Raw genomic sequence first — 13171 nt, forward strand, 5'->3', positions numbered from 1 at the left:
CTGGGGTGGGTGGAGCCAGGGCCACTTCCTTTCCCCTTGAGGCCCCTCCACCAGTCCGGCCCCAGCTTCAGGAGTTGGAGCAGCCTGGTCCCAGCCCTGTGCCCTTATCCACTGAGCTGGTAAGTGGTGTGACCTGGTGGGGCAGGGGCTTCAGTGGACCTGGGAATGTGCCTCTGGCTTGAGAAGACCTTGATAGATAGTGGGAAAAGAGGACGAGGAGCCATTGGGGCTGAATAGGGTCAGCGCAGGCCGGGAGGGGGTGGCTGTTGCTGGAGCCGGGGCGGCCAACGCCCAAGGGGGTCTATGGGGTAGATTCGATGGGGGAGCTGCCAGCGTCCTGTTACTTCTGATACTAGTAAAAGCAAGGGTGGAAAAAGCCGTTGAACCGCAGAGTTGGGCCCGGCAGTTGGCAGGGAAGTGGGCAGGAGGGAGGGCCTGGCTGGGTCCTGCTCCCCGCCCCCAGCTCCTTATGTATTCTATTTCTTCAACTTCCCCACCCTCAGGTCCCAACTCCTGCTCATGCCTGTTGCTCTGGAAATGATCCTGCTTCTCTTCCTCTTTGGGAGCGTCTGGGCCCAAAACACGAGCTCAGAGTCTCCGGATGGCACAATTACTTTGCAGAAGTTGGAACCCACAGCGGTCTCTGTTTCTTTGGTCTCAAATATCTCTGAGACCACAAAATTCAACTCAACGACATCTAATTTTGCAACAACCGAGGTCTCTAAGACAGATGACAGCACTGAGCACAAGATCTTCCCGCCTTCCTCAACTCCCTATACAGCCAATGAAGTTTCCTCTCCTGGGACTTCCATTGCTACCAGTAGGGGCCCTCCTGTAAATGAGTCAATAAGCTCCCAGAAAGATTCGGCCAAAAACTTATCAATGCCCCTGGAAATCTCTAATGCAACCAGTATACCTGCTGTCCCAGTAGTGAAATCTGCAGGATTCCACACTACGACTGGTGAAACCATGGCAACTAGCCCTCTGGAGACCTCCAGTGGGACCAGTGGACCCCTTGTCACCACAGCAACTAGCTCTCTGGAGGCCTCTGATGGGACCAGTGGACCCCCTGTCATCATGGAAACTAGCTCTCTAAAGACCTCCAAGGAGACCAGTGGACTTCCTGTCACCATGGCAACTACGTCTCTGAAGACCCTCCCGGGAACCAGTGGCTCCTCCATCACTGGAGTAAAAATATCCAACCCAACGTCCTCCACAAACATTAGCAGTAGGTCCTCCCCAAATTCAGGTTGGGAGGCAAATGGCACCTTGCTGGTAGCTGTGCTTGTGGCTCTGCTGGTGGTCATTTTCCTCATGGCACTACTCCTGCTGTGGCGCCAGCGGCAGAAGCGGAAGACAGGAGTACTGACACTAAGCAGGGGTGGAAAACACAACGGGGTGGCAAGTGCCTGGTCTGGGGTAGCCCAGGTGTCTCATGAGGAGGCCGCGACAATAACAGAGGGAGCGTCTGGGGGTAACAATGACTCTGGGGTCCCCCAGGGGGAGGGGTCTGGCCAGCGGCCCACACTTACCACTTTCTTTGGTAGACGGAAGTCTCGCCAGGGCTCCGTGGCGCTGGAGGAGCTAAAGCCTGCGCCATCCCCCAGCCTAAAGCAGGAGGAAGAGCCACTGGTGGGCAGCAAGGATGAGGCTGCGGAGACCTCTACTTCTGATGGGCCAGAAGAGGGAGATGTGGAGTCCCCTTAACGTTTGAGAATAATAAGACTGGAGTTCAGAATCGTTCCCGCTTTCATCACCTTCCCTCCTGTCATCACATCCAGCCTCATCATCACCCAGCATTTTCACCCAGCACCCTTTGGATTTTCACCCAGCATCTTCACCCTGACTCCTCATTCAGCTCTTCTAGCCAGCAGCCCACACAGCACCCACACCCAGCACGTAGATCAGGGCTGACACCCACTGAACCCTTGTAGATTGAATGAACGAACTTTCCTCATCAACCCCCACTTCTCCCCATCACATTTTCTCCACACTTCTGTCCTTGAAACCAGCTGTTGTGTCTCCGTAAAGGCCAAACTTCCTTGACTTACGATTTCTCAGAGGATTCCCCAGGAATACCAGAGTCTGGGAAGAAGAGAAAATGGCAACCCAGCAAACTCCCACCTTAGGATTACTCTGGAAAGTACATTTGGCCCCATGGATTAGGACAGTCCTACCGGCTCAGCCCATGAACTGCCTTTAACTCCAGGCCCCAGTGCTCTGTGCTAGGCCAGCCTGGAGTATGGGCTGGGTGGTGTCACCCAGCTGTGGTCTCAGGTGCATCTGAGACGGCCCCTGGACCCTAGGCTGGCTCACGGTCCCAGCCACCACATTCTCCCCCAACTCTGGACCGAGGCAGCCAGAGGCTTCAGCTGTTTCTTCTCCCAAGAGCAGAGGTGAGAAGAGTTTCTGGGCAGATGTAGGTCTTAGAAGTCTCGGCATCTGCGTGGGTCCACTCATGCATGTAGTTTTTGTGCAAGAGGCGAGGACTTGGTGATGCTTGTGAAGGGCAGTGGCGAGTACAGATGAGTGAGGGAGGGGGCAGGAAGGGCTGCAGAGGCTGAGGAGATGCCGCCCTCAGGAGGTGCTGAGAACATAGGCACCCTCGTCTTTGCTCCGATGGGGTGGAGGTGGAAGATTTAATTCCGTCTGTGGCAGGGCTTGGCAGAAAGACTGCATGTGTGACCAAGTGTGGCTCTTCAGCTCAGCCGCTATGTTCCTTCCTCAAAGCCACCCCTCCCCCCACCCTCCACGGCCCCGCTCCCCAGTGCACACATGAAAGTCCCAGGTCATGCTGATGCTGTTACAAGTTTAATGTGTTTGTCTGTATCCCCTCTTCCATTCTACAAGGAGGGTCAGTGAGAGAGTGAGCTGTGACAGGCCTCCAGAACCAGGGGCATCCCTGTGGCTCTGGGATGGAGAGGAGGGGACAAGACCCAACTGTGCTGTCTCTGAGACCAGCCCAGGCCAGAACCCAGGGCACCGCATGGACCAGAGTCCGTTGGTATTTCCCCAGGGCAAAGAGGAAATTTGCAAAGAAGTTATTGAGTCAGAGGAGCAGTGGATGAGAGCAGACACACTGACCTACAAAAGGAGAGGCCACGGGAACTCCAGGAGAGCGTGACTGCCAGGTGGTTTGGATTGGAGGGGACACCAGAGGCTGGGAAAGGGCCCCCAGGTGGGTCAGTTCATGGGGGTGTGGAGGAGGGATGAGAAGAGAAGCGGCGGAAAGTGGCCACGGATCCTCCCGGAGTTCTGCCACCCATGCCTGGGCGAGCTGGGGTGGAAATCCAGCCTTCACCACGCAAACCTGGGCACCTTTTCTTTTTCTTTCTTGGACGTGCCACACAGGCACAAGGGGTCTTAGTTCCCTGACCAGGGATCGAACCTGCACACCCCCGTCCCCGGCCAAAATAAATAAATAATAAAATATTGAAAATACTAATTTTGTCCTGACAGTAAAATAACATTTTTCTTCTTTTGCAAAACTACCAGCACATTCTAGTTTCTTAAATAACAGGATTCTCGGGCTTCCCTGGTGGCGCAGTGGTTGAAAGTCCGCCTGCCGATGCAGGGGACGCGGGTTCGTGCCCCGGTCCGGGAGGATTCCACATGCCGCGGAGCGGCTGGGCCCGTGAGCCATGGCCGCTGAGCCTGCGCATCCGGAGCCTGTGCTCCACAACGGGAGAGGCCACAGCAGTGGGAGGCCCGCGTACCGCAAAAAAAGAAAAAGAAAACAAAACAGGATTCTCTCTCACGCACAACCATATACAGTGTATTATTCTTCATCTTATATTTTAAAATGCATGTTTCTATTTTATTTTCAAAAGTACACATTAAGATCATGGTTACAGATACAACTTTGTCATCCAGTGCAAACTCCAGATGGAAGAAGGATTTGGATGGGGACGGTCTTGAGAAGTCTATTAATGTAATTCACTTTTGCAGACAGGAAAAGGGCCTCAGAGCATGGTTCTATGGACATTTCATTTCTGAAAATGGACATTTACGCCTCATTTTCCTCTGCATCCGTATTTCTGCTCCTGTTCTGGGGAGGTTGGGGGTCGAGCCATTAGCCATCAGAAAACCCAGGGTATTTTGGAGACCATCTACATGTCCCCAGCAATGAGCTGCCAATGGGTGCCTGTGTGCCTTAGCCCCTTGGGGTGCTTAGCATCTGCCTGCCCAGCTAGTGGCTTCAGGACAGCCTAGCTGGACCATGCCCCAGATCCCCAAACCTGCCGGCCATGGAAAGGGCCACATACTCACTCCTGCGTTTGCGCATGCTCTGCCAGAAGCCTGCGCACCCCCGTCCTGTCCCACCACACACACATCTTGACTTCCCGCCAAACTCCTCTCAACCATCAAGGTGTAGTTCAAATGTCACTGCCTTTGCGAAGCCGCCCTTGCTGCCTCCATCCCAAACAGATAGAGTATTTCTCCTCCACTCTTACAGCACCTTGAGTGACAGTACAAACACCTGGACTATAATCATGTTTAGGTGTCCCCCATTCATTAGGGTGTAGCCCCTTCAAGTCCACCTGTCATCTTTGTGGCTCCAGAGGCCAGAGCCTGACATGTCTACCTGATATGTGTTTACTGAATGGAGAGGTAAATGGATTAATGAATGAGCAAACAATGGTTTTCAAGTAAACCAAGGCAAGGTCAGATCTGTCCTTTGAATGAAACTGGCATCCAGGAGCATGGCCTGAAGAGGCAGTGGGACCTGAGATGGGAGCATTAGTCTAGTTCAAGTTAGATAGAGTGGGAGTCTGGCCTAAGGTGAAAGAAGAGGTCAGGTTTGAAATATATTTATTCAGAGAATAAGATTTTTAGAACGAATTGACTGTCGAGGTGATGGGGGAAGAATGAGGTTAGATTCTTAAAGTTTCTATCTTGGAAAACGGAGGAGATGCTGACATCACTATGTGGAAATGCAAAGAGGTGAGCAGTTTGTGGGGGAAACATGAGTATTTATTTATTTATTTATATTTTGGCCACACAGTGCACTTTGCAGCATCTTAGTTCCCCAACCAGGGATTGAATCTGGGCCACAGCAGTGAAAACGCTGAATCCTAGCCACTCGACAACCAGGGAACTCCCCATGAGGGGTGTTAGGAGTAGAGGCCTGGAAGTTGCAAGGGAAGTCAGAGCTGGATATACAGATTAAGGAGTTATTGGATGTTAGCAATTTAAATAACGGCATTGGTGGATAAATGCACAAACTGTGTAGAATGAGAAAAGGAGAGAGCTGTGGAGAGAAGCTTCATGTGTTTGTTAGTCAGGGCAGGCTAACTGCTGTAGCAAACAACCCCCAATTCTCAGGGGTAGAACTCAAGAGAAGCTTTTTCCTTGCTTATGTAACAATTTAATGTTGGCATTTGGAGGGTGACCTTCCCGGAGGTCATTCAGGGATCCAGACTCCTTCCATCTTGTGGCTCTGTCATTCCCAGGGAGGATCATGGGAAGACTGGAGCGACATGCATCACTTTTGCTCACATTCCATTGGACAGAATTCAGTCATATGGTGGCCTCCATGCAAAGGAGGCTGGGAAATTAGTTTAGCTTGTGCCCAAGAGGAAAAGAGGAACAGTCCTGCCACACTGAGGGGACACCACAGTTTGAGGGCCTCCTGTAGGAAGAAGGACCTGCAGGAAACAGAAAAGAACCTTTAGGAGAGAAACCAGGAGAAAATGACGTCTGGGGGGAAAAAGGGAGAAATAGTTTGGAGAAGGGCTGTCAGGAGCTGACCTGGACTAGAGTGAGGCAAGTAAGGCAGTAAGGTGCAAAATGGAGCTTGAGAGTGAGGCCTTCTTCGGTTTTGTGCCCCAGGACCCTTGCTTGCCTCACCCAAGTCCAAGCCCTGGCAGGGTCACATGCTGCAGAGGCAGAGATGGGAGAAGGCTGGGAAGAGGCCAGTGTCTGGCAATCAGTGGTCCCAGAGACTTTAGCAAGTGGTTCTGATGAAGAAATGGAGTCCTCAGCACTTCTGGGACAGGAACTTGCCTGAAGTCACAGTACAATAATTGGCAGTTTCCTTGTTCAGAAGCCCGGCTCTGATCTGCTCAGGGCCCTTAAAGTACCTTGGGAAGAAGGAAGAGAAGGAAAGTGGCTTTTTGTTGAGTTTCTACTCTGTGTCACCCACAGAGTTTTTTCACTTGATTCTCAGTTGAAGCCATGAGGTTGGTATTATCCCATTTTACAGCTAAGGAAATGGAGGCGCAGAAAAAGGTAAAGAAGTATTTGCGATCAAAAAGAAGGGAAGTAGGATTTCCCCAGTGCACCATCAAAAACGCTCTCCAGCCATCACAGGGAGCACACCCTGGGGCAGGGTCAAGGAGGCTGGGTGAGTGGAGAGAACAGGTCGGCAGAGGCTCAGAGAGGAGAGGACTTCTGAGTTATGTGACTGAGTGTCCTGGAGGCCAGAGGGAGCCCCAGAGAACCAGGGCAGGGCTGGTCAGGGCTGGTCAGACCCGCCCCTCCCCCTCCCCCAGTCTCCGGCCTCTCCAAACACTAGTCGGAGCAGTGGGCACACCAGTCGGCCAGCTCCAGGCTGTCATGGACCCTGAAGGTAAAGAAGCCTCCCAGACCTCTCTCCCCTGTATCCCTACATCACCACCTGCCCCTCTCCTGTCCATCACCCATCCCATCTTATCTCCGTCCCCAACCCCCACCTTCCCCAAGTCTTCACTGGTCTCTAACTACTCTCTTACCCCTCCCCCATCTCCCTCCAACCTTTCTGAACCCAAGCACTCCTTTCTGCCCTGCAAAGACCTCTTCTCACTCTTCTTTATCCTTCTATGATAGGTTCCCAAGTGAGATCTGGGGAAGAAAGGGGCTTGAGCCCCAGGAAATTCAGGGGTGGCCTGGAGTAGGCCACGTCTCCTGGGGGCTGAAGGGGCCGGGCAGTGGGAGGCTGGACCTGGAGCAGCTCTGGACTTTGCCCCTCACTAGCAACTCTAGAGGAGTGAGGCAAAGTCCTGTCCCATCTGCCTCGGGGTGGGGGAAGGGAGCCTGAGTCCTGTGATCCCTGTGATTCCTGTGCATGTGGGGAGTGACATTGTGAAGGAGGCTGGATGCAGGATGATACAGGCCAGGCTCTGGTGTCAAAAGGCTCCTGTTTGAATCCCAGCTCCACCAGGAACAGACTGTGTGTTCTTGAGCAAGTCACTTGATGTCTCAGAGCCTCACTTCCTTGTATGGCAATGTCTGCAAAATGACAATAATAGTTCCCTGCTCACCAGGTTGGGGATGCGGGCGGGAAATGACATGAGCATGGAGGGCTCCCTGCAGTTTCACATTCCCCTCCCTGGGCTTCTCCTTCCCCAGCTCTGACCTTCCTCCCCTGGTCTAGGGCTTCTGCTGGCCCCATACCCAGCCCCTCTGGCTTGGCCGTGGAACCAGCTTTTGGGGGTCCAGACTATTCTGGTTTAGAAATGATCTCAGAGTCAGAGCCTGGGTTCAAGTCCCATCCCTGCCACCTGCTAGTTGTGTGACCTCAGACAAGATGCTTAGCCTCGCTGTGCCTCGGTTTCCTCATTGATCAAGTGAAAGCAGTGTCTTCCCTTGGGTTGTGGTGAGGATGAAATGAGATCACACACGTCAAGCGCCTGGCACAGAAATCACTCAGTAGTTATGCTGGAGTCACATCCATCACTCCAGTCTGCCTCTCCAGTCCTGAGCCTGCCCCAGGTTCCAGTTCCATTTTGGGGACATGTCCCTGGAGTGTCAAAATCAAAGTCCTCCCCTACACCAGTTCCATTTCCATTCGTGCCTCACCAGCCTCCTACTCGGACTGGAAACCTCAGGGTCACCTTTGACAGCTCACTCTCCCTTGAACCCCAATATCCAGACAGTTGCTGCATCCTATGGATTTACCTCCACATCTTTCTGTTCCCACCTCCCTCTGAGGTAGCCTTCCTCTGCCTGGCGGTCTTCACGCACGTGATGACACTGATGTTTAACTCTGGGCCAAGCCAGAAGTGTCGACTCTGGGATCACTGACCTACGGGAATTAAACCAGGAGGGAGTAGTCGAGTCAGTGGGTGAGGCAAAGGCTGGGGACGTGGGGCAAAGGAGGGGCGAGGACAGAGTTGGGGCAGAAGCAGATGGCAGGCCGGGGGCCAAGGTGTGAGGGGGCGGGGCCAGGTCTGGAGGCATGGTGTGCAGGGAGCGGTCCCCTTACAGATGCCCTTCCCTTACATTTTACCGGGACTCACTGCTTCCTGGTCCAGGCTGTTCCAACAGCCTTGCAACTTATATCTTTCAAAAATGCTAGGTACAACTTAAACATTTAAACTCACAAGTGCATTTTTGATCAAGTGACTTCTGATCAAAAGTCTTACGGATTTTCCATTGCTTATTGAACGAGAACCTAACTGTTTCCTATCATTCAGGGCCTGCTCAGTCTGGCCCCATCCTACCACTCAGCCCTCTCTCTCGCTACCCTCCACGTGCAGCTTCATATACCCCAGGCCTCCCACTGCTGGGCCTTTGCTCTCTCCCATTCTCTCTGCTTGGGGGGCCTTCCTCTCACCTGTCCAACGCCAGCCTATTCTCAGAACCAACCTTCCTTAGTCCTCTCTTACTGCTCTTGTATGTTAACGACAGGTCATCTCTCCTTGCTCTGAAACCCTATAGATCATTTTACCATTTGTGTGACGGGCAATCACATCTGGCTCTCTTAGGAGGTCATTTCTCCTCTCTAGGGAGAGAAGGGGAAAAGGAAAGAATGTTTATCTGGAAGCTGGGGTGCTAACCAGCCTCTGTCTCCCTCTGGTGTTTGCCAAATGGATCAACAAATAAATAGATGGGAGAACAAAATTGCTGGGAGTCAGACACCTGGGTTCAAAGGCATCTGGCTGGGCACTGGCTCAGGCACTTGACGTGAATCGCCCATTCCCTCCTTGTTGTAGCCCTGTGACTTCCTCATGAAACTGACTCTCAGAGAGGTTAGGAAATTGCCTAGGGTCACCCAGCATGTAGGTGATGGAGCTGGGATTCAAACCAGGCGTTTCTGAACCCCCAACCCAGGCTGTTCCTACTACACCAGGGACAGAGCCCTGGATTCTCGGGTGTGGCTTGTAGAGCTCTGTGAATAGTGATATAATAAATATATAATAATTTTAAGTATAATTTTGTGCTCAGTGTGGTGAGGTTGGGTACATGAGGGGACTCTGGGGCCAGCCCGCCTAGACTTATGATCCTGCCTCCACACTTCCTAGCTGTGTGAACTTTGGGCAAATTACTTGCTTCTTCAGTGCCTCAGTTTACTTATCTGTAAAATGGAGATAATAATGGTACCTACCTTATGAGGGTTGTTGTGAGGATTAAATGTGTTAATATATAGAATATGCTGGGAACAGTGCTTGGGAAGGACCATATAAGTGTTAGCTGTTATTATTACACATGATGTCTCTCCAGATTCTATTATAGACAAGTGGTAGCAGGCACCAGAGTTTTTTTTTTTTTTTGGTACGGGGGCCCTACCAGAGTTTTTTTTTTTTTGTGGTACGCGGGCCTCTCACTGTTGTGGCCTCTCCCGTTGCGGAGCACAGGCTCCAGTCGTGCAGGCTCAGCAGCCATGGCTCATGGGCCCAGCCGCTCCGTGGCATGTGGGATCTTCCTGGACCGGGGCACGAACCTGTGTCCCCTGCATCGGCAGGCGGACTCTCAACCACTGTGCCACCAGGGAAGCCTGGCACCAGAGTTTTAAGAAAAACTTATAAAGGCAAAACCTTTAAAACTGACGTCTATCTATTTAATTTTTTTTCCTGTAAATTGGGGAAAACAATCATTACTTGGTTTTAGCTGGAACATTTTGTCAGCCTCGTATAACATCACTGTTGCTGCAAGCACAGGCCACATGGTTACACGTGGTTACACATCAAATTAAGAACAAAAACTTGCGATAATTTGTTTTAGGTGCATTTGCAGACCCTGACTTTGTGCCTGTCCATCAAAGGCATGAATAAGTGTTTATTAAATGACTGAAGGAAAGATGCAGGGATGCAAGTTCTGATTCTGGCCCAGTCTCTCCCGGTACAGAGCCACTGGCCAGTTAGGGCAATATAGAAACACAGTAAAAGTCGGTCAACAATCCAGACAAGAACGGCACAAGTGCCAGTGGGGGAAAAAATCTTCAAATATTCTGCCAGAGTCAGTTTATCTATATCTTTTTACATTATTTGTAAAGAGACAAATGCAGGAAATTTCCCCAGATGCTTTGGATCCCCTCAAAAACAGAGGCACCAGTTTTAATAAAATTCTGGAATAACCAATTACGAAAGGATTGCCTTGAGAGATCAAGGTTATACCTCACAGGGTAACACTGTAATCTCTGAAGTGCAGGCATCTTGAGAGAATATTTACATATAACAATGGCAAGAATAAAAAGGGGACAGGGCGTTACAGCTGTTTCCTCTGTGCAGCCACTTCTCAGGCAGCTGCAAAAACAGCCCCACTCCTCTCTGCAGTTCCTTTCGCGACAGTGGCTAATTAGGAGAGCCCTTATTTTCAAAGCTACCCACAGGAATCCCTTTTGTTGGAAATGCACGAGAGAGTTGGGGCCTAAAGAAAACCAGATGTATTTATTTTTCACGAACATTCTGCATTTACAATAGGCGACCAGAACAGCTGAGCTTGCCTAAGTGGGCAAGAGAGTAACCCGTGGGTGAAGGCTGTGTGGTTCTAAAACCACCTTCTGTGTGTGGACAGGGAAGAGCAGGGTCCACGTCAATCATTTTCTTTTCTCTTTTTCTTTAATGTTTTGAATGTTTTTTTTGTTTGTTTTTTTGCCTCGCTGTATGGCCTGTGGGACCTCAGTTCCCCAACCAGGGATCGAACCCGTGCTCCCTGCAGGGGAAGCACAGAGTCCTAACCACTGGATGGCCAGGGAATTCCCATTTTCTAGCTCTGCTCTTTAGGTAACTTCCCTTTGCATTTCTGAACCTAGGTTCTCTGCCCACAAATGGCCTTTACCGTGAAGAAGGACAGGTGGGATTTGTGACATTGTATATAGAGCAAGTGCCCGGCATCTGGTAGGCACCAGTGTATGGTAGCTATTGTTCTCTCCCTGCGGTTCAGAAGCTCTCAACTCTGCTACAAATTAGAATTAAATTACCACATTCCAGACCAGTTATATCAGAATCTCTGTGGGTGGGACCCAGACATTACATTTGGCAAGGCTCTCCAGATAATTCCATTGTGTAGTCAAGGTTGAGAATCACTGCTCTATTCATCCTAAAAAAACTTTCCTTGGGACTTCCCTGGTGGTCCAGTGGTTAAGACTCCATGTCTCCAATGCAGGGGGCGTGGGTTCGATCCCTTTTCAGGGAACTAAGATCCCGCATGGCATGCGGTGTGGCCGAAAAAAACAAAACAAAACAAAAAACTTTCCTTCACCCTATCTTAAGTGAGGGCCCTCTCTCTCCTTTTCTTATTCACCTATTTATTTTACTTTTTTATTTTAGAGAATTTCAAACATACATAAAAATAGACAGAAAAGTATGATGAATCCTCATGTACCCATCATCCAGCTTCAACGACCACCAAATTTTGGCCAAGCCAGTCCCATCCATACCCTTTTTTTTCTTTTCTTTATTTTGACTGTGCCACACGGCATGCGGGATCTTAGTTCCTCAACCAGGGATCAAACCTGTGCCCCCTGAAGTAGAAGCATGGATTCTTAACCACTGGACTGTCAGGGATGTCCCCATACCCTTTCTAATTTCTACCTTCCAAGATTACCTTAAAGTAAAACCAGCTGTCAAGTCTTTTCATACATAAACATCTCAGTATTTTATTATTTTTAAAAGATAAGGACTTTAAAAAATTAATTAATTAATTAATTATTGGCTGCGTTGAGTCTTTTAAAAAATTTAATTTTATTTTATTTATTTATTTTATTTTTGGCTGAGTTGGGTCTTCGTTGTTGCGCACAGGCTTGCTCTAGTTGCCGCGAGCCGGGGCTACAGTTCGTTGCAGTACACGGGCTTCTCATTGTGGTGGCTTCTCTTTGTTGTGTAGCACGGGTGTTAGGCGCTCGGGCTTCAGTAGTTGTGGCACGTGGGCTCCGTAGTTATGGCTCGTGGGCTCTAGAGCACAGGCTCAGTAGTTGTGGCGCACGGGCTTAGTTGCTCCGTGGCATGTCGAATCTTCCCAGGTCAGGGCTTGAATCCATGTCCCCTGCATTGGCAGGCGGATTCTTAACCACCGCACCACCAGGGAAGGCCCAGGACTTTTCTTTTTATCACAACCATAACCCACTTCAAAAAAAATTTCCTCAATGTTACCAAATACCCAGTCAGCATTCAGATTTTCAGTTGTTTCATAAAAGTTCTAATTTGGTTTCAATTTGTTTGTTTGAAGTAATATCCAAATAAGATCCATACATTAGTTTTTCCCCAGCTCTGCCGCTGGTTAGTATGCATTTTCGACTCTTTTAATCTTCTGTTTTCCTTGCAATGTATGTGTTGAAGAAATTAGGTTATCTTCTGGAGAGTTTCCTATGGTTGTATCCCCGTGGTATAGTTTAACATGTTCCTCTGTCTTCTGGTTTTTTTGTGATTGGCGGTTGCGTCTAGAAGTCTGATCTGACTCCGGTTCAGCTGTTTTGGCAAGAGTATTGCATAGGTCGGGGGATGTTCCATCAGGAGGAGCATCTAGTATCCGGTTGTCTTTCTTCTGATGTTGGCTTTTGATCCAATACCTGGATTCACTGGGTTATTAGGGTTGCAAAATAGCTTCCTGCCTTTTGGCAGAGCATTCGTTCTTGTTCGTTTGTTCAAGTAGACAATTCAAAGCTTTTTAGTAAATTTACTGAGTTTATGCCACCATCATCATAGACCATTTCCATCACCCCAGTAAGATCCCACGTCATTTAATTTCCAGCCCCAGACCACCACTATTCTGATGTCTGTCTCTCTTAATTTGCCTTTTCTGGATGTTTCATATAAACGGAGGGATACAACATATGGTCTTGTGTGAGCGTTGGTTGTTAACCTTTCTGTGCATCTGAATCCCAGGTGGAGCATTTCCAAAACCTGGATGCATGGGAACCACCCCGGAAAGATTCTGATTCAGTTGATCTGGAATGCACCTGAGCAGCAGAGTTCGAAAAGCTCCGCAGGTGATTCCAACGTGCAGCCCAGGCGGGGGTGGGGGTGGGGGT

At 50.0% G+C, this 13171-nt stretch overlaps 2 protein-coding genes across 3 annotated transcripts in view; both read left to right on the plus strand.

Annotated features, from left to right (window-relative positions):
* The first annotated feature begins 519 nt into the window (after window positions 1-519).
* SPN (sialophorin) lies at window positions 520-1707 on the plus strand. Its single transcript, XM_007452832.1, has one exon. It carries the CDS (start codon window positions 520-522, stop codon window positions 1705-1707), a length of 1188 nt encoding a protein of 395 aa, XP_007452894.1.
* A 4807-nt stretch (window positions 1708-6514) lies between these two features.
* Window positions 6515-13171, plus strand: part of QPRT (quinolinate phosphoribosyltransferase) — a 13221-nt gene continuing 6564 nt past the window's right edge. Inside the window, exon 1 of one of the 2 annotated variants that reach the window (XM_007452740.1) lies at window positions 6515-6571. In XM_007452740.1, coding sequence (XP_007452802.1) covers window positions 6559-6571 — 13 coding nt within the window. In that variant the 5' untranslated portion in view covers window positions 6515-6558. Of the gene's footprint in view, window positions 6572-13047; window positions 13130-13171 lie in introns of those variants that run through there. The other variant, XM_007452739.1, reaches the window with a different exon arrangement.

Source organism: Lipotes vexillifer, unplaced genomic scaffold (genome assembly GCF_000442215.2).
Source record: "Lipotes vexillifer unplaced genomic scaffold, Lipotes_vexillifer_v1.1 scaffold426, whole genome shotgun sequence".
In the NCBI taxonomy this organism is placed as follows: domain Eukaryota; kingdom Metazoa; phylum Chordata; class Mammalia; order Artiodactyla; family Lipotidae; genus Lipotes; species Lipotes vexillifer.

Excerpts from the sequence above, each read along its gene's own strand:
- SPN (XM_007452832.1), top strand. The coding sequence starts at position 520 with ATGCCTGTTGCTCTGGAAATGATCCTGCTTCTCTTCCTCTTTGGGAGC.